The sequence below is a fragment of the Nannobrachium achirus genome (assembly GCF_963921795.1).
Source record: "Nannobrachium achirus genome assembly, chromosome: 1".
Classification (NCBI taxonomy): Eukaryota; Metazoa; Chordata; class Actinopteri; order Myctophiformes; family Myctophidae; genus Nannobrachium; species Nannobrachium achirus.
The window spans coordinates 1,309,145-1,335,244 of NC_137810.1; the positions used below are offsets into that span (position 1 = coordinate 1,309,145).

Sequence of the window (26,100 nt, forward strand, 5' to 3'; positions counted from 1 at the left end):
TCCGTATACACCACGTCATCGCATCACCAATACGTTTTATTTATTATTATTTATTTTTTTCCAATTTTTTTTTCTCAAACATTTTTTTTTCTCAAAATTGTTTTTTTTCTCAAACATTTTTTTTTCTCAAACATTTTTTTTTCTCAAAATCTTTTTTTTCTCTAAAATTCTTTTTTTGAGATTTTTTTTTTTCTCAAAAAATGTTTTTTCTCAAAAAAAATGTTTTTCTCAATTTCTTTTTCTCAAAATTTTTTTTTCTCAAAAAAAATCTTTTCTCAATTTCTTTTTTCTCAATTTTTTTTTTCTCAAATGTTTTTTTTCTCTAAAATTTTCTTTTTGAGAAAAATGTTTTTTTCTCAATTTTTTTTTTCTCAAAACAATTTTTTTTCTCATTTTTTTTTTCTCAAAAAACATTTTTTCTCAAAAAACTTTTTTTCTCAAAAAGATTTTTTTTCTCAAAAAGATTTTTTTTCTCAAAAAAACCATCAGATCGTGGCCACCCTGTACCTCAGGGATTTGTTTTCGACGAATATTTACTCCTATAGACGCAACGCGACGACCTAGAGGGGAGGCCGGCGCAGCCGGCCGACCTTCTAGTATATTACATCTTTATATAAACCTCAGCTTACTGTATGCTACTGTAGGCCTACTGTAGACCTCTCATGTTATACACATATTACATATTTATATAAACCTCTGCTTACTGTATGCTACTGTACTGTTAGACCTCTCATGTTATACACATATTACATCTGTATATAAACCTCAGCTTACTGTATGCTACTGTACTGTTAGACCTCTCATGTTATACACATATTACATATTTATATAAACCTCTGCTTACTGTATGCTACTGTACTGTAGACCTCTCATATTAAACACATATTACATCTTTATATAAACCTCAGCTTACTGTATGCTACTGTAGGCCTACTGTAGACCTCTCATATCTGCATAGTGCTGTCACAATTACACATTTAAAAGTAATTGTCAGTTTAAATGTGTAATTGTGACAGCTCTATGAGGAGACAAAACTCCTGCTAAACCGTAGTCATGTGTTATTGAGAGTGCTAAGGGTGTGATGGCCTTATTGAGTGCTAGCGTGTGATGGCCTTATTGAGTGCTAAGCGTGTGATGGCCTTATTGAGTGCTAAGCGTGTGATGGCCTTATTGAGTGCTAAGCGTGTGATGGCCTTATTGAGTGCTAAGCGTGTGATGGCCTTATTGAGTGCTAAGCGTGTGATGGCCTATTGCAAAACACCATAGACATATAAACTCATTGTATCTGCTTACTGTTTACACAATGCACTGTTAGAATGTCACTCACAGTAGGCCTACACAAACATCTATCATCAGTTAATATCCACTCATAAACCTCATATCTGCTTATAAACACCTATCATCTGTAGGGATGAATCTCATACATTATTTACTGATAACGAGCTCCTTATTGATTTGATCTTGCTTATTGAGCTGAGCTTTGAGCTGAGTTTTCTAATATTTTGTGGAAAGATATGAGACGACAAATTCTGAACAGAATTATGTTATTATTGGCCAGTTGTTGTGACTGAGTTTGTGGCTGACCACCATCTATGACGATGACAATTGACCAAACTTAAGTAACAGATATTTTGTCATTAAAACAACCTTTCATTAGTGTGCAATAAGTGTTAAATGGCTTTAATATTAGGAATAGTACTGTAATAAGTTATTGATGGCCTCTTATCATGATTGTTTAAACATGACATCATGGGCCGCTATGCTGGATAACAGGCTTGATGTCAAAGCTTATTGATACCGGGTAATCAATACATTTGTTTGTAACTGGCTCTTTGAGCTCACTGCTTGATGTCCTAGACCTAGACCTAGGCTATGTACTCAATTCATCTGAAAAAAAACAACAGACAAATGTAACAATGCCATGCTAAAACATCATGTAATCAAGTAGAAAACTAAAATAAATAACTGTGTACAGGCTACAGCAAACAGAGAAGGTTTTGCATTTTTATATAGGCCAGTTCTGAATGGCAGCCACCTCTCAGTGCTCTGTCAGTGTGGTTTTGAAGGAGAATAGCCTGTTCTAAAACATGTTTAGAGTTGAAGTGTGTATTTATTCATGTTCTGGTTCTGTGGTCTCCATCAGAGCTGTTTGTGACCACAGTAAACCAGTGTAAATCATTATGGTTGTCTAAATGCCCACTATAACCAGTATGTTTGTGTTAGTGTTTCCTTCACCATAACTATCTATTTTCACAAGTTCATTTTCTGTAAAAAGGCCATTTGTATTGTCAAAAGTCATAAATAAATGGTAAATGGTGCATTTATATAGCGCTTTTATCCAAGCCGCTTTACATAGATTGTGCATTACATTCACCCATTCACACACACATTCATACACCGGTGGCGGAGGAAACCATGCAAGGCACCAACCTGCTCACCGGGAGCAATGTGGGGTTCAGAGTCTTGCTCAAGGACTCTTCCACATTAACTCAGGGGGAGCCGGGATTCGAACTGGGAACCCTTCGGGAACCCTTCGTGCTCTAATGATGGTTTCTCTACCCCTGAGCTATGCCGCCCCCCAAAAAATAAAGTCATCAATAACATTGTGAAGCAATTGAAATAGAGATGTGCTCAGCTATCTTTAATGTTATCCCACTTGATAGCAGACAGACAGATAGACAGTTCAGAATGCCAGCAGCATCAGTATGCTGTGGTTCTGTGGGGAACATCAGATCTCTGTGAGAAACCAGTATATGTGTGTCCATCAGGTCCAGAATGCCAGCAGCAGCAGTATGCTGTGGTTCTGGTATAAAGCAGTATGTTGTGTCCATCAGGTTCAGAATGCCAGCAGCAGCAGTGTGCTGTGGTTCTGGCAGTAAAACGTAGTACGTATATTTATAAACCAGTATGTTGTGTCCAGTAGATCCAGAATGCCAGCAGCAGCAGTATGTTGTGGTTCTGTCAGTAGAACGTAGTATGTATATTTATAAACCAGTATGTTTGTTTATAAACCAGTATGTTGTGTCCATCAGGTCCATCAGGTCCAGAATGCCAGCAGCATCAGTATGCTGTGGTTCTGTGGGGAACATCAGATCTCTGTGGGAAACCAGAATCAAGAAAACCACAGAAGAAATCCAGAAACAGAAACAACAGAGAGACAGAACATCTCTGGGGAGGTGAGTGACCTCTGACCTTTGACCTCTGACCAGAGAACATTCTGATCTGATCTTTAGAGAGGTGACCAGAGGTACAACATCTCAGGTTTCTCATATTGTCCTCATTGTCTCATGTCTCATAATGTCTGATATTGTCAGGTTGTCTCATGTGTGGGAGGATCTGTCATAACGTATCATATTGTCTCATGTCTCATAATGTCTCATATATCCAGGTTGTCTCATGTGTGGGAGGATCTATCATAACGTATCATATTGTCTCATGTCTCATAATGTCTCATATATCCAGGTTGTCTCATGTGTGGGAGGATCTGTCATAACGTATCATATTGTCTCATGTCTCATAATGTCTCATATATCCAGGTTGTCTCATGTGTGGGAGGATCTATCATAATGTCTCATATATCCAGGTTGTCTCATGTGTGGGAGGATCTATCATAATGTCTCATATATCCAGGTTGTCTCATGTGTGGGAGGATCTATCATAACGTATCATATTGTCAGGTTGTCTCATGTGTGGGAGGATCTGTCATAACGTATCATATTGTCTCATGTCTCATAATGTCTCATATATCCAGGTTGTCTCATGTGTGGGAGGATCTATCATAACGTATCATATTGTCCTCATTGTCTCATGTCTCATAATGTCTCATGTCTCATATTGTCCCATATATTCAGGTTGTCTCATGTGTGGGAGGATCTATCATAACGTCTCATATATCCAGGTTGTCTCATGTCTCATATTGTCTCATGTCTCATAACGTCTCATATATCCAGGTTGTCTCATGTGTGGGAGGATCTATCATAACGTATCATATTGTCTCATATATCCAGGTTGTCTCATGTGTGGGAGGATCTATCATAACGTATCATATTGTCTCATATATCCAGGTTGTCTCATGTGTGGGAGGATCGCATCATTTTGGCCAAACTGAATGAGAAGGTGGTGACAGAAGATGGACGTCTGGTTCTGAGGATTGAGAAAGAGGAATGGAAGGTAATCTGATAATGACTCCCGCTTATAGCATACTGTAATCTGACTGTATGCTAACAGAATGAGAGGTAATCTAATAATGATTTACTCTCATAGCATACTGTATTCTGTATACAAACAGGATAATGATAGGAAAGTAACCAAACCAGACTACATCACGTCATTTGTTCCTTAAATTATATGGACAAGATGTTTCTTTAAACATTCTCATAATCCCCAAACTATAAATTCCGTTCTCCAAAGTGTTCTCTCATCCTCTCCACAAAGGGTTAAGTTCTGCTGAGGTGCTCTTGAGCAAAGCAGAGAGTCGTACAAGCAACCGTTTAAACTGGCAGGCTTTCTGACTGTTTAAACTGTTCCCTGGCAGGCTTTCTGACTGTTTTTTTTTCACTAACCTTTGGAAAATCATAGAATATTCTGATACTGATCACTGTGATCCTCAGAGATGCACTCTGGTCCTGGAATTCTATATAGTAATCTCTGTCTAGACGCAACAGGCTCTCACGTCAACCTCGCTTCCCCACTCCTGAGTGGGGCGGGCCTTACGCGCACCAAGGCCCGCCCCCACTTGATCATGATTGGAGGAAGGCCCCAGCCTGTCACCTACATGAAAACTGAAACTGAAACTTAAGTGAAATCACTTGAACATATGGATGTGTGTGTGCAGTAAATGAGTTTTTACATCAACTGTATGGATGGTTGTATGCAGTAAATGAGTTTTTACATCAACTGTATGGATGGTTGTATGCAGTAAATTAGTTTTTACATCAACTGTATGGATGTTTGTATGCAGTAAATGAGTTTTTTTTTTTTTTTTTTTTTCATGTGTTCATGCAGACTTTACCCAAGGCCTTGGCTCACCTGGTTCAAATCCAGGAGTGGCAGATCCACCGGACCGGACTGCAGAGCATCCCCAGTTTCATCTCCAAGTTCACTGGTCTGATGGTGCTGGACCTCAGCCACAACTCCATCACTGAGATCCCTAAAGAGATAGGTGAGATCTACCTAGCAACCTAACTACCTCTACTTACCTGATAGGTGAGATGTTAGAGCCACAACTCCATCACTGAGATCCCCAAGGAGATAGGTTAGCATCATTAGCATCGTATTAGCGTTATATCACTGACTTAGATAGGTGAGATGTTAGCATCATAAGCATCCATTAGCATTCTATCACTGAGTTACCCAGGGTGAGATGTTAGCCTTCACAACTGCTGTCAGCTTTCTGTGGTGTAGATTCAGAATACAACTAGAACTGCACTCTGTCCAGGTGCCAACTTGCCTCTTGCGCACATGTAGGCCGTTCTTGTGCACCAGCAGAGCCATGAGGTGTGCTCATCACTGGCATCACCAGGAATGCTGGTCCCTCATTGGCTGTTAATGATGACGCTGCCACACAAAACAAAGGAGGACACCGACATACAGTACAGTACATACAGTACATACAGTACATACCCAGCCGATCGTAGTACTTGCACGCTCTGCTGGTGCAAGTGTAATGTTATAACTGACTCAGAGACCACGAAGAAACAGTACAAGTATAGTAAATACAAAAACAAATATATAGTACAGTACAAGTACAGTTAAACACCCTGCCTAAAAGGAACATCTCAAATAAGACCTTTGACGGCCTTGTTTACGTCGGAGGTCATACATAACAAATAGCAACGAAAACACATTCAAATATCATCGCAGTTACAAAACACTATATGTACAGAGTAGGGGGAAAACAGATAGGTGTGGGGCTAAGGGAAGGTGAGTTTTCACCTGTCTATGGGAGAAGTGATAACTACCTCCTTCTCTGGCCTCCTGAAAGGTGAGTTTTCACCTGTCTATGGGAGAAGTGATAACTACCTCCTTCTCTGGCCTCCTGAAAGGTGAGTTTTCACCTGTCTATGGGAGAAGTGATAACTACCTCCTTCTCTGGCCTCCTGAAAGGTGAGTTTTCACCTGTCTATGGGAGAAGTGATAACTACCTCCTTCTCTGGCCTCCTGAAAGGTGAGTTCTCACCTGTCTATGGGAGAAGTGATAACTACCTCCTTCTCTGGCCTCCTGAAAGGTGAGTTTTCACCTGTCTATGGGAGAAGTGATAACTTCCTCCTTCTCTGGCCTCCTGAAAGGTGAGTTTTCACCTGTCTATGGGAGAAGTGATAACTACCTCCTTCTCTGGCCTCCTGAAAGGTGAGTTTTCACCTGTCTATGGGAGAAGTGATAACTACCTCCTTCTCTGGCCTCCTGAAAGGTGAGTTCTCACCTGTCTATGGGAGAAGTGATAACTACCTCCTTCTCTGGCCTCCTGAAAGGTGAGTTTTCACCTGTCTATGGGAGAAGTGATAACTTCCTCCTTCTCTGGCCTCCTGAAAGGTGAGTTTTCACCTGTCTATGGGAGAAGTGATAACTACCTCCTTCTCTGGCCTCCTGAAAGGTGAGTTTTCACCTGTCTATGGGAGAAGTGATAACTACCTCCTTCTCTGGCCTCCTGAAAGGAGAGTTTTCACCTGTCTATGGGAGAAGTGATAACTACCTCCTTCTCTGGCCTCCTGAAAGGTGAGTTTTCACCTGTCTATGGGAGAAGTGATAACTACCTCCTTCTCTGGCCTCCTGAAAGGTGAGTTTTCACCTGTCTATGGGAGAAGTGATAACTACCTCCTTCTCTGGCCTCCTGAAAGGTGAGTTTTCACCTGTCTATGGGAGAAGTGATAACTACCTCCTTCTCTGGCCTCCTGAAAGGTGAGTTTTCACCTGTCTATGGGAGAAGTGATAACTACCTCCTTCTCTGGCCTCCTGAAAGGTGAGTTTTCACCTGTCTATGGGAGAAGTGATAACTACCTCCTTCTCTGGCCTCCTGAAAGGAGAGTTTTCACCTGTCTATGGGAGAAGTGATAACTACCTCCTTCTCTGGCCTCCTGAAAGGTGAGTTTTCACCTGTCTATGGGAGAAGTGATAACTACCTCCTTCTCTGGCCTCCTGAAAGGTGAGTTTTCACCTGTCTATGGGAGAAGTGATAACTACCTCCTTCTCTGGCCTCCTGAAAAGTGAGTTTTCACCTGTCTATGGGAGAAGTGATAACTACCTCCTTCTCTGGCCTCCTGAAAGGTGAGTTTTCACCTGTCTATGGGAGAAGTGATAACTACCTCCTTCTCTGGCCTCCTGAAAGGTGAGTTTTCACCTGTCTATGGGAGAAGTGATAACTACCTCCTTCTCTGGCCTCCTGAAAGGTGAGTTTTCCGGGCAGTTATAACATGTTGTTATGTGTTGTCATGGTAACACGCTCCCAGAGGAGATGGGATGCTGTTATAACATGTTGTCATGGTTACAGGTCAGTGCATCAGACTCAGAGACCTGCTGGTCAGCTACAACAGGGTCCACTCGCTGCCAGAAGAGTTGGGTTGCTGTGAAAACCTGGAGAGACTGGAGCTGGCCATGAACCGGGACCTCTGTGACCTGCCCGCACAGGTAACCCCTTGACCTCTGACCCTGACCTCAACCCTAATGCTGGCTTCACACATGTTCAATGAATCATCATTCAGTACAGGGGCGTCAATTGGGTATGGCAGGGGTATGCAGCTGCCATGCCCTGGGTCCAGGGGGGGAAGATAAAAGTTACCTTTAAATATAAATCCATGAATGTCTCTTTGTCTGTCTGTATTATGTTGTTAAATTACAGTAACATAACTACAACATTTTACAAAATGGTCACTTTAACAAGGTATTGTGGCACGTTTACTAACATGCCAAGTTTAGCTGCACTTGAACAACCATTCCAGGCTGCCATATCCAGCCCAAGAAACCGTAAACGGGGAGAAATAGAATGTACTTCTTAAGGTATGGCGCGCGTGCAAGACACCAGTCATGTTGCCATACCGTAGCTTTTTCTGAACTGACGCCACTGATTCAGTATCCAGTGTTTAGTGACTATGTGACTTCATCATTCAGTGTTTAGTGTTAGTCAGCCATAATATCGTAAATCGGGTATGAAATAGTCCCATCCTTAATCTGCTGCTACTCTGTTCAGCTCAGTAAGCTTGGGAGGCTGACCCATCTGGATCTTGTTCTGTTCGTTGAGACAATGATGAGCTTGTACTTTAACTGCAGGTTTCTTTATTCAATTCAAACAGGGTAGACATGTTTGCATGGTGATCTCTAGGCCTACATGAACTGACTTCCTGTCTTTGTTCTTGCCTACATATAGATTGAGCAGTCCTACCTCACTTGCGACACCTTGTGGCTATAGTTAATCATCACATCCCCCTTTCTGTGAAGTAGCAAATAATGCAAATAATACTAAGCACAGTTCTACGCACATCACTAGGACTATGAATACTATTAATACGCTTAGCATGAGTTAGTCAGCATAAATGAAGTAGTCAGCAATTTTAAGCAATGTAATGTAAGTAATCTGACTTTCCTACCCTGCACTAAATCTAGACAATCTAGACATCACATAACCTTTAATTTCACAATGTTTTTTTTTTTTTTTTTTCTTTTTTCTTTTTCTTCTTTTTTTTCCTTTTTTTTTTCTTTTTTCAATGCACTTAAAATAAATCACAAGATCAGTCTGTCAGGCTTTTTGCTTTCTCTTGTGGATCTCCTGAGTACAGGGGGTAGAGGAGAAGCAGTGTGTTGTACAGGTGGTGTTGTTTGTGAATCTGTGGCAGGTGGAGGGATGGACTCAGACTCAGTCTGGGCCTCACTGAGCTCTTCAGTCTCTGGTGTTTTGAGAAGACTGTGGCGATTGCGTCTGAAGATTTGTCCTTCCTCTGTCCTCACAGTGAACGATCGTGGAGCTACTTCTTGAAGAACAGTGGCTTTGGTTTTCCATCCACCAGGCTCTTCAATTCTGACAGTGTCATTGCTTGACAGTGGTGGAAGCAGTTTTGCTGTTCTGTCATAGAATGACTTTTGCCTTTTCTTCTGCTGTAGTAGCTTCTGGTCCAGTTTCAGATGTTTAGATGTTTCCTTTGAAATGCATGGTAGTGTAGTACGCAGCTTTCTATTCATCAGCAGCTCAGCAGGTGACAGTCCGCACTCCAGTGGTGTTGCTCTGTAGCTGAGTAAAGCCAGGTATGGATCAGAGTCACTGTCAGCAGCTTTCTTCAGCAGCTGCTTTAGAATGTGGACTCCCTTTTCAGCTTTCCCATTTGACTGTGGATACAGTGGGCTAGATGTCACATGCTTGAAATTATACTCTTCTGCAAATCTTTGCCATTCTTTGCTGTTGAAACAAGGGCCATTGTCACTTTGGACGACAAAAGCTATGCCTTGCCTTGAAAAGATGGACTTGACATGTGTGATGACACAGCTTGATGATGTGTTTGCAAGTAATGCCATTTCAGGGAAGTTTGAGTAATAGTCAATGACCACAAGATAATCTTTCCCCTTCAGATGAAACAAGTCCATTCCGACTTTATGCCATGGTGCTGTTGTCACATCAGCTAACACCATAGGCTCTTTGGGTTGCTTGTTTCTATGCTTCTGGCATGTTTCACATCTGCTGATCATTCTTTCGATGTCCTTGTTAATTCCAGGCCAGTACACTGTGTCTCTTGCCCTTCTTTTACATTTCTCGACACCGAGATGACCTTCATGGATTCTCTGTAGCAGATCCTGTCTCAATTTGTGTGGAATGACTATTCTGTTTTGCTTCAGCAACAGTCCATCCACAACACTCAGCTCACCTCTGTTGTGGTAGAATAGTGGGCAGGAACCTACAGGCCATCCATTCTGCATATTTTCCATAACATGCTGCAGCTCTGTGTCTTTTTCTGTTTCCTCAGCCACTTCTTTCAACTTTTTGTCTGACACAGGCAGTGCAGCAGATACCATGTTCACATGGCACTGAACATCTTCATCTGTTGTGCTCTCACAGCTGTTTGTGGCTGCTCTCGAGAGCGCATCGGCAATTATCAGGTGCTTTCCAGGTGTATATATTAACTCAAAGTCATATCTCAGCATCTTCATCATGAGACGTTGAATTCTTGGTGACATGTCATTTAAGTTCTTTTTGATGATGGCTACTAATGGTCGATGATCCGTCTCCACAGTGAAGGTGGGTAGGCCATATATGTAGCTGTGAAACTTCTCCAGGCCAAACACCAAACTCAGGCACTCTTTTTCGATTTGAGCATATCTGCATTCAGTCTCTGTCATAGTTCTGGATGCATAGGCCACCGGTTTCCAGTGCTCACCTTCAGCCTGTAGGAGAACTCCACCTATTCCATCTTTTGATGCATCTGTTGACACCTTGATCTGTTTTGATGGGTCAAAGAAAGTCAATACAGGTGCAGTGGTCAGCGTCTGCTTGAGATTTTTCCACTCTTTCTCATGCTTGGCTGTCCATTCAAACAGATTTTCTTTGCGCAGGAGCTCACGGATGCAGGATGTTTTGACTGATAAGTTGGGAATGAATTTGCCAATGAAATTCAGCATACCCATGATGCGCAACACACCTGCTTTGTCTGTGGGCCTTGGCATGCTCTGTATGGCACATATTTTTTCTTGGTCAGGCTCAACACCCTGTGCAGAGAGTTTGTCTCCCAGGAAGACAATTTCTTGAACTCCAAACTGACACTTCTTTTGGTTGAGCTTTAGTCCATACTTTTTCACTCTCTCCATCACTTTTATCAGCCGATCATTATGCTCCTGAATTGTGGAGCCCCAGATAATGATGTCATCAACATAGGCTCTCACACCTTCCAGTCCTTCAATGATGTGTTCCACTGCTCTGTGAAAGATTTCTGAAGCAGAGATTATTCCAAATGGGAGCCTCAGGAAACAGTATCTCCCGAAAGGCGTATTAAAGGTACAGTATTTGGTGCTGCACTCATCTAGCTTCAGCTGCCAGAAACCTTGTGATGCGTCAAGCTTTGAAAAGTATCTGGCGCCCGCCATCTCCCTGGTGATCTCCTCACGCTTTGGAATTTGATAGTACTCACGCTTAATGTTCTCATTGAGATCTTTTGGATCCATACATAGTCTCAGGTCTCCATTCTTTTTCTTCACACAGACCATGGAGTTGACCCAGTCTGTTGGTTCCTCAATCTTTTTGATCACTTCCAATGTTGTCATCCTGTCCAGCTCTTTCTTCAGGCTGTCTTTGAGTGGAGCTGGGACTCGTCGTGCAGCATGCACAACTGGCTGTGCATCTTCTTTCAGCTGTATTTTATATGTAAATGGCAATGAACCTAGACCCCTGAAGACTTCTGCAAAGTTCTGTACAATGGTGTCCACAGAGTCATTTAGTTCATTTACAGCTGTATTGATGCGATACACTCTTTTCACCAGCCCCAAATCTTCACAGGATTTATCACCCAGCAGGGAATCACGTTCTTCAGCCACAACAGAGAACAGTAGGTGGTGCACTTTGCCTTTGACAGTTACTTTCAGTTTACATGTTCCTAGACTGTCAATTCCTTTTCCATTATAGTCTTTCAGTGCAAGTGTCTTTCTCTGTATTTTTGGCTTTTCTTTCAGTTCTTGGATATCTGACATGCTGATCAAATTTGCCTTTGCACCAGTATCTAGCTTCATGGTGACCAAAGTTCCATTTATCTGCAGTGGTGCAATCCATTTATCTTGCTTAATAGCATTAACCTCTTTTACAGGCTCATCTTCACAGTTCACCATGCCAACGAAAAATGAATCACTCAGATCAGCATCATCATCATCCACTACATTTACAGATTTGCCTCTCTTTCTCTCTTTTCCTTTAGAGAAACATTGTTTAGCAAAGTGATTCTTGCCCTGGCAGTTAGAGCATTGCTTACCAAAGGCTGGACACTGTCTGGGTCTGTGCTGTGAACCACACCGCTTGCAGTGGAATGTGGTGTCGCTCATCTGCTGCTGTGCAGGTCGCATCTGTGTGCGTCTTTTTCCACCTCGTGATATTGTGCACACAGAGTTGTCACTCACGATGGCAGTGCTGTATGTCCCTGTTTCGCTGAATGTCTTGACATGCATTTGGGACAGCTCACTTGCATGGCAGATCCTTATGGCTCCATCCATTGTCAGCTCCGTTTCCCTCAGTAGCCTCTCCCTGAGTTTTTTATCCTCCACGCCGAAGACGATCTGGTCCCGGATCATGGAGTCCCTCAGATTCTCAAAGTTACATGTCTGTGCTTTTAGCTTCAGATCTGTGAGGAAACTGTCAAAAGGCTCACGCTGTTGCTGCATTCGAGAACGAAATACATATCTTTCATAGGTCTCGTTCTTCTTTGGAGAGCAATGAGCGTCAAACTTTTCGAGCACTTTATCCAATTTATTTTTATCATCTTCGCTGTCATAGACAAATGTATTGTACACTTCAATAGCTTGTGGGCCTGCCATTGTAAGCAGTAACGCTACCTTCCTTGCATTCGACTTGTCTTCCAATCCCATAGCCGAGATGTACAGCTGGAATTGCTGTTTGAAGGCACGCCAGTTGCTGTCGACATTCCCAGTCAGCTTCAAACGCTCCGGTTTATCCAGGATATCCATTGTAATCTTGCTTCTTGTTGCAATATCACTTTAAAGTTGAGTTTTTACTCCTGGTACCATGTTCTGTTCGTTGAGACAATGATGAGCTTGTACTTTAACTGCAGGTTTCTTTATTCAATTCAAACAGGGTAGACATGTTTGCATGGTGATCTCTAGGCCTACATGAACTGACTTCCTGTCTTTGTTCTTGCCTACATATAGATTGAGCAGTCCTACCTCACTTGCGACACCTTGTGGCTATAGTTAATCATCACAGATCTGTCCATGAACCAGTTTAACCCTATATGAACCAGTTTAACCCTATATGAACCAGTTTAACCCTATATCAGTTTAACCCTATATGAACCAGTTTAACCCTGTATGAACCAGTTTAACCCTATATGAACCAGTTTAACCCTGTATGAACCAGTTTAACCCTGTATGAACCAGTTTAACCCTGTATGAACCAGTTTAACCCTATATGAACCAGTTTAACCCTGTATGAACCAGTTTAACCCTGTATGAACCAGTTTAACCCTGTATGAACCAGTTTAACCCTATATGAACCAGTTTAACCCTATATGTTTCAGCTCAATAAGAACCAGTTTAACCCTATATGAACCAGTTTAACCCTATATGAACCAGTTTAACCCTATATGAACCAGTTTAACCCTATATGAACCAGTTTAACCCTGTATGAACCAGTTTAACCCTATATGAACCAGTTTAACCCTGTATGAACCAGTTTAACCCTATATGAACCAGTTTAACCCTATATGTTTCAGCTCAGTAAGCTTCAGAGGCTGACTCATCTGGATCTGTCCATGAACCAGTTCTCCTCCATCCCTCAGTGTGTGGTGGATCTGCCTGCTCTGGAGTGGCTGGACATGGGAGGGAACAGGCTGGAGTCTCTGCCTGAGGACATCCATAGGTCTGTATGTTATACCCTAACCATCTACACTACACTACACTACACTACACTACACTACACTACACTACACTACACCCTCTCTGGAGTGGCTGGACATGGGAGGGAACAGGCTGGAGTCTCTGCCTGAAGACATACACAGGTCTGTTATACCTTAACCTGTACCATTTAAACACTACCCTACCCCACCACACCCTCTCTGGAGTGGCTGGACATGGGAGGGAACAGGCTGGAGTCTCTGCCTGAAGACATACACAGGTCTGTTATACCTTAACCTGTACCATTTAAACACTACACTACACTACACTACACTACACTACACTGCACTGCACTGCACTGCACTGCACCACACCACACCACACCACACCACACCACACCACTCCACACCACACCACACCACACCACACCACACCACTCCACACCACACCACACCACACCACACCACACCACTCCACTCCACACCACACCACACCACACCACACCACTCCACACCACACCACACCACACCACACCACTCCACTCCACACCACACCACACCACACCACACCACACCACACCACTCCACACCACTCCACACCACACCACACCACACCACACCACACCCTCTCTGGAGTGGCTGGACATGGGAGGGAACAGGCTGCAGTCTCTGCCTGAAGACATACATAGGTCTGTACCATCTACACTACACTACACTACACTACACTACACTACACTACACTACACTACACTACTACACCACACCCTCTCTGGAGTGGCTGGACATGGGAGGGAACAGGCTGGAGTCTCTGCCTGAGGACATACACAGGTCTGTGATACCTTAACCTGCACTATTTACACTACACTACACTACACTACACTACACTACACTACACTACCCCACACCACACCACACCACACCACACCACACCACACCACACCACACCACACCACTCCACTCCACTCCACTCCACACCACACCACACCACTCCACACCACACCACACCACACCACTCCACACCACACCCTCTCTGGAGTGGCTGGACATGGGAGGGAACAGGCTGGAGTCTCTGCCTGAGGACATACACAGGTCTGTGATACCTTAACCTGCACTATTTACACTACACTACACTACACTACACTACACTACACTACACTACACTCTCTGGAGTGGCTGGACATGGGAGGGAACAGGCTGACCCAGCTGCCTGAGGACATCCATAGGTACCTAACCATCTACACTACACTCCACACCACACCACACCACACCCTCTCTGGAGTGGCTGGACATGGGAGGGAACAGGCTGGAGACCCTCCCTGAAGACATCCATAGGTCTGTACCATTTACACTACACTACACTACACTACACTACACTACACTACACTACACTACACTACACTACACTACACTACACTACACCACTCCACACCACACCACACCACACCCTCTGGCTGGACATGGGAGGGAACAGGCTGCAGTCCCTGCCTGAGGACATACACAGGTACCTTAACCCTCTACACTACACTACACATGGCTGGACATGGGAGGGAACAGGCTGCAGTCCCTGCCTGAAGACATCCATAGGTCAGTAGAACTGTAATACTGTAACTAAAGACATCAACAAGTATGTAAGACTGTAACCTGAACCATTTAAACCAGACCTGGCCATTGTGCGTACATCAGCACGTGTGTGTGATCATTGGATCGTTGTCTCAATAACAAGCAGGTGGTCAGACTGGTCACAAGCCAAGATGACCTGCCTTACCTTACCCATCAACAACATTGTTGAAAATAAAGTGGCTAAAAAAAAGAAATCGATGCTGAATGCAGGGTTTTCAACAAACATTGGACTGCTAAGTATTTATTTAGTGAAGTTGGAGGTAAAGCAGTGTGTTAAAGCAGTGTGTTTAGTTTGCGGGGAGCACATTGATTGATTGATTGAAGAATTTATTAGAAGTTTGCTATAGAAAAAAAAGTACAGTTTCATGACAGTACAAATCACTGGATTATATCTCCAGACTGGCCTGGGAACGCCTCGGTATACTCCCAGAGGGAGTGGAGGAAGTTGCGCAGGATAAGGAAATCTGGAAGTCTCAGTTGGAACTGTTACCCCCGCGACCCAATTCCGGATAAGCGGTTGAAGATGGATGGATGGATGGAAGGTCAACTAAAAGGAGATCCTAGAAAGCAGAGGCTTATTTCCACAGGAACCACACTTTAAGTATCTCATATAACATTGAAAGACAGACGGAAATCTTGACGGACATCTTGTGGGGAGCACTGCCTTTTGGCCTAGCGGCCCTCCACAATATGTTCTGTTCTTCATGTGGCTCCATGGAAAACATTATTGCCCACCCCTGATGTAAACAATCTGTAGAACTGTAATACTGTAAACTGATGTAAACACTCTGTAGAACTGTAATACTGTAACCTGAGGACAAACACAGGTCTGTAAGACTGTGATCTGAAGAGTTTAGTAGCCTAGTTTATTTTGGTAATCAGCCAAAGGCCTATAGAAAAAAAAAGATACAATAAAAAAAAACAATGTATTAAAACAGTTACAATCGAGAACAAAAGTGTGGAAACCATTGCCCTGAATTGACCAGTGCTTATCATGCAGGCCTCTCACACAGAGAGGATAAGCCTGTGTTCCCTTAAGCCCATTTTCCACTGGCCCAACTCCACACCACTCCACACCACACCGCCCACTTGTGCCAGGTTTTCCACTACAAGGACCTGGGTAGAGTGGTGTGAAAGTGGTACTAAACAGGGTACTATAAAGTATCCACTCTAGAGTAGGTCTGAGCTAGGCCAAATAGGGCCAGACACTTCATAATGACTGATCACTCACTGACTTTTCATTTAGACCACCAGGATATAGTTGTAATACATGATAATAGATTATATTGTGTTATAACCACTATTATAATCTATTATAGTGTATTTTAATTATCATAGTAATACATTAATACTTTATAATGTATTATAAGCACAGTTATAATCCATTACAGTGCATTATAATTAGGATAGTTGTAATACAAATTTATATTGTATTATAATCACAGTTAAAAGGGTCAATTTGTTTCTTACCGATAGGGGTACTTTTTTGTAATGGAAAATGTAGATATTTTTATGTGGTGCGGTGTGGTGTGGTGTAGTGTGGTGTGGTGTGGTGCTAAAACTGCAGTCGAAAAGGGGCTATAGAGTGTACAATGATGGGTGTTGGGTACCATAACTGTCACCTGTAATAACAATAACAATGTTATATTACAGGATGCAACATGTGAACGCTCTGTGGCTCCAGAGGAACCAGTTGGAAAGTCTTCCAGAGAACATCAGCAGGATGACCAACCTCACTACTCTGGTACTGAGTAGGAACAACCTGAAGGATATACCTAAGGTTATGGAGGAGATGACACAACTCAGGTTATTTTTTATATCTATCTACCTAGTACCTACCTACCTACCTGGCTGGCTGGCTGGCTGGCTGGCTGGCTGGCTGACTGGCTGACTGACTGACTGACTGACTGACTGACTGACTGACTGGCTGGCTGGCTGACTGACTGACTGACTGACTGGCTGGCTGGCTGGCTGGCTGGCTGACCACAAACCAGGGAAAGACACTATTCAGGTTAACACTACTAACCCAAGCTACACCCTAACCTACACCCGGTGGCTATTTGCCTTGGGCGATTATTTGGATATATATTTGGTAATTAAATTAAATTTAACTTACCTTCTGATTCATGGCTATGATTAAAATCTTCATAAACGTAATTTAATTTAATTTAAACAACCTCCTGGTTAATTGTTTTTGATTGACAGCTTTGTGAACTTCAGGGACAACCCTCTGATCATGAACTTTGACCTTCCTCCGCTGGCGAAGAAGAGCAGCGAGGAAGAGGAAGAGGAGGAAGATGACCGGGAGATGTTTGGACGAGACTTCATGCTGGCGTACATCCAGGAGGAACGCAAACGACGCTACGCTGTCCTCAACATGCACCGTGCTACCAGTTAGTAGGAGATAATTAACCACTAATTAACAGTTAGTAGGATTTCATTCACTAACCACTAATTGCGACCGTAGGTTGCATCTAGTATGAAAAGCTGCATGCATGCTTGCGTGCATCGAGAGGCATCAGGTGTAGCCTATCCAGGCGTGGGCCTGGATAGGCTACACCCACCCATTTCGAGGCCTAGGCCCACCCATTTTTTGTTTGTGTCCACCCAAAAATAACCAAAGAAATTGCGCCGCCAGCCAGTTGGTAAATCCTGGCTACACCCCTGTGTGCGTCACGTCTCATGTCACGCTCCATATATAGCCAAGATCCCTGATGTCATCAATACTAAGCACATATCTGGGAATGCCCATTTATGGACATATTGTGTCAGTGTCATGATAAGCAGTGTGGTTGTCTGGATTAAGAGCGACTTGTGATTTTTGCAAGTCGACTCGACTCAGTAAAAAGTTGAGTTGAAGTCGACTTTATCGTTTGATGACGTCATCACATCACACACGACCCCCCAATTATTTTGGGGGGTCCCCAGATGATTAACCTTTCTCACTAAACAGTAAACAAACCAACATAAAGTTTAAGTGTATAGAGGGTATCTGCACATTTCTAAAGTGACAATTTTTAATACCTCTAAAATGACTAATTAAACATTGTCCAAATTGTCAAATATATAGAGGCAGAAATTGTGAAAATAGCAGATCTACATGCTCACAACGCCTCGCATCACGAGGCGTTGTGAGCATGTAGATCTGCTATTTTCACAATAGAACCATGTTATACCAAATGTAATGTAGCACTGCAGTAATACTGGATCATTCCGTCCTTGACAATAAGCAATCCTACTGTTTGAATGCTGTACAGACGCACACATGGAGCAAAATTTTGATAGAAAAAAAAATACAAAGGATTTTCTTTTTTTTTTACTTCAACTTTTGACTTTTTCTGGTGGGAGTCGACTTGTGTAATGAAGTCGACTAAGGGTGTAGGGCTAGAAATGGACCCCCATACCACTGTGAAAAGTGATGACTCATCACTAAACCACCATTTTATGGGCTGTTTTTAGCCCAATGAATGTTTTTTTGTGCAAAACAAATTCTTGCAATTGATTCAGAATGATTATAAACACCTAGTTAGACCCCTCACATCCCACTTGAAGCATATTTTTTGGGAGTGATTTTTCCCCCTATAGTATAGTGTATAAGTGAGTGAATGAGACCCAGAATTACCCTAGCTGTCAAACATTTTGCTAGGGAAACTGAATTTCAGTCTTTGTGAGATGTGTTACTAGACACCTTTACAAACACATTGGTGAAGAAATGTTTTGGTAAGGAATTTATTCCGGGACTTTTTAAGATATCCTCCGACTATACCCAGGTAGAACATTCTACTTTCTCTTTTCTTAATATCAAAATCTAAGCCTGTGCTCTATAAAGGACTGGCACAGAAAACATCAAAATGCATGAATGCAGTATGAAGTCCTAATAAGCAAACAATAAAGCAGTGACATGGTTAACCATGAACATTTTCCTTCATTTGTTTTGTCACAGTCTTGTGGCCCCCGACTTCAATTGATTTTACAATTAGCCAGTAGCTATGCCCCTCCCCTAAAAGCTTTTGTCCAATGCTAGCTTAGAAACCGGCAGCTTGCCAAGGCTGTTGCCAAGGCAAGCAGGAAGTTATTCTAAGCTAGCATTGGACAAAAGCTTTTTGGGAGGGGCATAGCTACTGGCTAATTGTGGCCCCCTGCCTAATCTAGTTGAAGACCCCTGGCCTACATTGTAAACTGTTATCTTAACATGAGTCACAATTGCAAATGAATTCTGTCCTTGTCTCTGTTATGCCCATATATGGAGATCCCTGATCATCAATATTAACACATCGGATGCCCACGTGGTGTCTACAAGTCAATTTATTTGATGTCGCTGGAGGCCCACGACGCGTTTGACGCGCTGTACAGTAAACGATACTGTACTGTAGCTACGCTGCACTTGGCTACCGCGGTGATGAAACAAACTCCATTTCCCAACATGCAGCGCGCAATTACGTCACCCGGACATGCTGTCTGGCTTGTTGACTTCCTGTTTAGCGGCTGCACAAAAATGCTGTTTTCTCCGGATTCTCTTCCTTTTTTCATTTTTTTCTCAAAACGGCAGCCTCTTCTACATGCCGTAACACAAACACTGTGGCTTAGAAATGATAAAAAACGGTCCTGACTGAAAGAAAAGATTTTCGCGAAATAAACAGGACATACTCGGATTACTTTTCTCGCCAGTACTCTCGCCGGTAGGTAAAATGACGCGTTGCCATGGGCACCAGCAAATTAAGACGTCAAAACCACGTGGGCGTCCGATGTGTTAAGCCCATATCTGGGAATGCCCATATATGGACATATTGTGTGAGTTGTTTCAGAGCTTAGGGCGTTTTACTGGTTAACAGTATGAATTAATTAATTAACACTTATTAGTTTGAATTAATAAAGCACTAATTAATGCAGTTTATGTTGTTTGTAATGTTTCAGAATCATGATGGAGTTCATCCAATCACAACGCTGCTGTCCTGCTGTCAGGATGGCCTCAACCAATCATCATCATGCTGTCCAAGGATGACGTCAACCAATCAGAATGCTGCATACTGTCCAGGACTGTAGCCAGCAGGGACACTCAGTGATTGGCTGTCGCCCAGCAGGGACGCTCAGTGATTGGCTGGCTTTTAAAGGGACATTTCTTCAACAGGAAAACCCAGACCCATTGATAGAGAGAGTTACGACACTTACGTCGACTCTCATTATAAGCGTGGAAAGCTAGCTTAGCCTAGCTTACTGGAGTCTGTTCTCATTCTATAGTGAGCCTCTGCTGCTCTTCAGCCCCGTCCGCCCCCATTATAACCCATTATAACCCATTATAACCCATTATAACCCAGGCATTTTCACTCTCTGGTAAGTAAACTAAATCACCTCTTTTCCACCCTTTTTAACTCATTCACAGGCCTCTCCAAGGTAGACAACATTATTAAAGTGATCCCTGGCTAATACGACAAATATGCCTTAATACATTATAATAGTCCTCTATAACTACAAAGTAAAATTAAAAACACCTTAAATATTTTATTTCTCCTAGAAATAACGAATCTTTTACTCAATAGGGGAAATGCCTGTCGCAAGTTGATGATGTCATAAATGTCATGTGTGATCTATCCCTATGGAATTTACGGCATGCATGTGCAAAAAACACATTTGAAATTTTTATTTGATGCTTCATATTAACCATAGGAAATATTAAGTTTGTTTTTATTTTCACATGCATGCCATAAATTCCATAGGGATAGATCACACATGACATTTATGACATCATCAACTTGCGACCCTGTTAAGTTAAAGATTAGCTATTTCTAGAAGAAATAAAATATTTAAGGTGTTTTTAATTTTACTTTGCAGTTAAAGAGGACAATTATAATGTATTAAGGCATATTTGTCGTATTAGCCAGGGATCACTTTAAAAGGGGGGAAAAGACGTGATTTAGTCTGCTTACCAGTGAGTGAAAATGCCTGGGTTATAATGGGTTATAATGGGTTATAATGGGTTATAATGGGTTATAATGGGTTATAATGGGGGCGGGGCTGAAGAGCAGCAGAGGCTCACTAAGAATGAGAACAGGCTCCATGAGACGCCACTTCTGGTCTGCGGCGAGATCAAAGTGTGACGAGATCAAAGCGTGTCGCCACTCTGCTTACACTGCTCTAGGAAAACCAACATAACTAGACAAGTGTGCTGCTCAGAGTGCAGGCCCCCACCAGGTCTTCACCAGGCCAGGTTGCCTACCCAGGGATGCAGGTCCCCACCAGGCCAGGTTGCCTACACAGGGATGCAGGTCCCCACCAGGCCAGGTTGCCTACCCAGGGCTCAGAGTGCAGGTCCCCACCAGGCCAGGTTGCCTACCCAGGGCTCAGAGTGCAGGTCCCCACCAGGCCAGGTTGCCTACCCAGGGCTCAGAGTGCAGGTCCCCACCAGGCCAGGTTGCCTACCCAGGACTGTCAGTCATGGGTTGCAGCCGTCAGGACAAGATGAAGCTGCAAGGAGGAAACAGTTTGTACGACAGACAGACGGTGAAACTGTTGTGTTTGGACTGAACTCAGATGGACTGAACTCAGATGGACTGAACTCAGATGGACTGAACTCAGATGGACTGAACTCAGATGGACTGAACTCAGATGGACTTTGGAGGTGTGTTCTGTAGAGGCCCTTAGCTTAGCTTTTGGGGGTCCTTGACATGAAAAACAATTGAGCACCACTGACATAGAAACAAAGGTTTTTCCAAAAACCTTTGAAATATATATAAGGATTTGAAATATTCAAAGATTTGCACACATTTTCACAATTTTTCAAAAATAGCAGATCTACAAGCTCGCAGCGCGGCACTTTGCGAGCTTGTAGATCTGCTATTTTTCAATAGTTAAAGCACAAAATAATGGAATAATACGTTCCCAGTCTATATGGGTTCAACCCCCTCCCCCTATGAAGAACAGTGAATCCTTGTACCCAGGGCCCAGAATTTGGTGTGACACCCCTGTTAGTTTGTGTTTATCTGTGAAGCCACAGGGAAACCCTGGGGGAAATCTAGTTTCTGCAATCTGTATGTTTTATTATTGTAGCGTTCTGTGGTATCCAGAGCCATTAAACGGGTAGTTCAACCAAAGACAGGCGAGGCATTTGAACACTGTGAGGAACCAGTCTGTCTCACCAGATGTGAATCCATCTATAAATGTGATGTTACAGTATTATGTGAACATTCTTATTTATCTCCTAGCTTCAAATAAAGACCAAAATAACTTCCATTTCTGTGCTTTATTATTATATTCATATCAACAACAGATAATTATGTTCCTTTATCATCCTGTTTGTCTGAAGGTTGAATACATTTTATAAAATAGATCCTTACGGGTTCATATGGTTTCATTTTACGCTCTCAAGAGTTCTACAAGGGTCCATTTGGTTACCAACTTTGCAGCGTTTAGCTGAGGACCACCTGGGACCCCCTCAAGGACCAATGGTTGAAGACCACTGTTTCATATGACGTTGACGTTCACAGACTCAGTAGAACCGCTATCAACCTGACGTCACTATTTTTGGCATGTCATTAAAGGAGGGATGTAAAAACTTAAAAAAGAAAAAAAAAATAGATCTATAAGCACACAATATGTCACCTTGCAACATCGCCCTTTGAGCACTTTGTTCATTGAAGAACAGACATTTAACTTCTGAAGTAAAAAAGACAAAGATGTTGGTCCCATTCAAAATCCATTTGCGTCGCATAAGAACCGTGTTCCAAAAAAATAAAATATCCAAAACTATCCAAAATAGACAGCTGTGATGTCATCAGTAGGGGACCGGGGTGATGTCATCAGCGGGGGACGGTGGTGATGTCATCAGTAGGGGACCGGGGTAGGGGACCGGGGTGATGTCATCAGCGGGGGACGGCGATGATGTCATCAGCGGGGGACGGCAGTGAGCAGCACGTTCTCCAGGGTGACGTGAGGCGGGGCGTAAACGGTTAGCTTAGCGACGTAGCCTCTCTGCTCCAGGAAGTGAACTCTGCCCTGGTTGATGAGCAGCTTGCAGAGAGAGCCGATTCGCTGGCGCTCCTCACTGGAGAGAACCCTGTAAACAGTAGCATTAGCATTAGCATTACAGCTTGCAGAGAGCCTCTGCAGTTAATTGGAGCGATGTGCAAAAGTTCTAGTCCGGACTTCCTGGAAAAACCAAGGGAATGCTGTCAGTCAAAGTGACTACTGGCCAATCACAGCGTGACTTTTCCGGGACTTATCCAAGGACCACAAATCATTTCAACAGAGCCAGTTCTGATGTTGCGCTGCTCAGCTGTTCTTACAGGTTCTTACAGGCTGCATACGTAAAGACCCGCCCCCACCTGCCTCTGATTGGTTTACCGACTTCCGTATGTGTGACGTGACGCACGTGGAAGCAATGAACACGGAAGCGATGAAGATTCCCTTAGTTGCTCAATGCATTTAGCGCCCCCTAGCCGAAAGAGAGCCGATTCGCTGACGCTCCTCACAGGAGAGAACCCTGGGACTGTGACATCAAAGAAGGGGAGCCAATCATTTTACTTTTCTGAGCCTAATTATTCAGGAAACTCCAGACCACAGAAAATCCACTGAATGTTCAAAATAAAATAAAAAATCTTGGTGTAATTGAAATGAGGAAACCAAAAAAAATAAAAAATAAATAAAAAAAACATTTTATGTAATGAGACCTTTAATGTTAATCATGTCTAAATGATTAATTAATCATGGTGTTAATTACCCGTTCAGAGTGTCAGGTGTTGTTATGATGTCATCATGATCTGCTTCTTCATGGTCTCCATCTTGGTCCTGATGACCTCCTGACCCCCCGTCCTGACCTCTGACCTCCTGACCTCCTGACCCCGGGGAGGGCCGCAGGCCGCATGTTGCCCAGCTGGACATGCGCTGCAAGGCGTTAAACTCCGCCCCTCCCAGGCCTCTCTGGCGGAAGAACTGCTTCCCCACGTAATGCCTCCACTCGCACCGATGGTGGCAGCACAGAGCGATGGCCACGCCCCCCACAGCATGCTATAACATAACATATTATATTATATTATATTATATTATATACACGTAATGCCTCCACTCGCACCGATGGTGGCAGCACAGAGCGATGGCCACGCCCCCCACAGCATGCTATAACATAACGTATTATATTATATTATATTATATATTATATTATATACACGTAATGCCTCCACTCGCACCGATGATGGCAGCACAGAGCGATGGCCACGCCCCCTACAACCGTCTATAACATAACATATTATATTATATTATATACACGTAATGCCTCCACTCGCACCGATGGTGGCAGCACAGAGCAATGGCCACGCCCCCTACAACAGGCTATAACATAACATATTATATTATATTATATTATACTATATTATACTATATTATATTATATACACGTAATGCCTCCACTCGCACCGATGATGGCAGCACAGAGCGATGGCCACGCCCCCTACAACAGTCTATAACATAACATATTATATTATATTATATACACGTAATGCCTCCACTCACACCGATGGTGGCAGCACAGAGCGATGGTCACGCCCCCTACAACAGGCTATAACATAACATATTATATTATATTATATTATATTATATACACGTAATGCCTCCACTCGCACCGATGGTGGCAGCAGAGCGATGGCCACGCCCCCCACAGCATGCTATAACATATTATATTATATTATATATTATATTATATACACGTAATGCCTCCACTCGCACCGATGGTGGCAGCACAGAGCGATGGCCACTCCCCCTACAGCAGGCTATAACATAACATATTATATTATATTATATTATATTATATTATATTATATTATAATATATTATATTATATTATACTATACTATATTATATTATATTATATTATAATATATTATATTATATTATAATATATTATATTATATTATATTATATTATAATATATTATATTATATTATATACATGTAATGCCTCCACTCGCACCGATGGTGGCAGCACAGAGCGATGGCCACGCCCCCTACAAAGGTCTATAACATAACATATTATATTTATATTATATTATATTATATTATATCATATTATATTATATTTTATTTTATTATATTATGTTATATTATATCATATTATATTATATACACGTAATGTCTCTCGCACGTAATGTCACTCGCACCGATGGTGGCAGCACAGAGCGATGGCCACGCCCCCTACAGCAGTCTGAACCTCCTTCACACAAACATGATAAACAACTTAACGAGGTGGTACCATTTTTCTGTTTTGTATGTGTCTATGGAGTTACATTACTCTATAGCTGCGTCTCAAGTCCTTAAATCAATCCTATTTCCTATTTCCTTGCTTGTATGTTAGTCCCTCCCATTGAGGAAATAGAGAAGAGGAGACGTCCCATTGGCCATTTCTGATGACAACATCACAGGTGATAGGCCAACTCCCAGTGGGCGGGACTAACAGACAAGGAAATAGGAAACAAGTGAAGGAAATAGGAATAATTTAAGGACTTGAGACGCGGCTTAATAGACCACCAGGTGGGGGCAAATTTGACTTCCTGTATATTTTTGGTTTCTTCCTGAAAGCTGAAAGCCTCTGAGTCAAAAGGCCAATCGAAAAATACTGATTTAATGACATCATATAATCATCCCCTCCCCTTTTACCATACACCCTGTGGGTGTGGCTAACTTCAGCTGGGTCACCGCCCACCTGACAACCAGGCATACTAATGAACTGGTGGTAAAAACGTAAATTTAACTCCCGCCCCCACTCGACCATGATTGGAGGAAAACTTGTCACCTCCACCAAAACTGAAACAGTTTTTTTCTCCTCGCAGGAGATAAAGTACACACAAACAAACGGAGGGAACCAAATCAAAGCGACGCCGCTTCTTCTAGTGGTTTCCGCGCTTTAGGCGGAAACCAAACGGCCTGTTGTGAACGAACACCAGGCTTTCTCTAAAGCCTGGTGGGCGAG

At 42.8% G+C, this 26,100-nt stretch overlaps 3 protein-coding genes across 4 annotated transcripts in view; 1 reads left to right on the plus strand and 2 right to left on the minus strand.

Moving 5' to 3' along the window:
- tmem259 (transmembrane protein 259) overlaps positions 1–26,100 on the minus strand; it is a 354,282-nt gene that overhangs the window by 254,557 nt on the left and 73,625 nt on the right. The gene's annotated exons all lie outside the window — the stretch shown is intronic.
- On the plus strand, positions 2,025–17,545 carry lrrc39 (leucine rich repeat containing 39; the record flags this gene model as incomplete). Its single annotated transcript, XM_080749650.1, has 10 exons — positions 2,025–2,048; positions 2,769–2,875; positions 3,033–3,176; positions 4,065–4,170; positions 5,005–5,161; positions 7,488–7,624; positions 13,408–13,557; positions 14,564–14,616; positions 16,801–16,953; positions 17,353–17,545. The coding sequence occupies 10 exons, from the start codon at positions 2,025–2,027 to the stop codon at positions 17,543–17,545; spliced, it is 1,224 nt and encodes a 407-aa protein (XP_080605776.1).
- The window catches only part of trmt13 (tRNA methyltransferase 13 homolog), a 30,477-nt gene continuing 26,805 nt past the window's right edge, over positions 22,429–26,100 (minus strand). For both annotated transcript variants that reach the window (XM_080723684.1, XM_080723683.1), the window contains 2 exons: positions 23,861–24,147; positions 22,429–23,197 (listed from right to left, as the gene is read on the minus strand). In XM_080723684.1, coding sequence (XP_080579810.1) covers positions 23,029–23,197; positions 23,861–24,147 — 456 coding nt within the window. In that variant the 3' untranslated portion in view covers positions 22,429–23,028. The remainder of the gene's footprint in view (positions 23,198–23,860; positions 24,148–26,100) is intronic.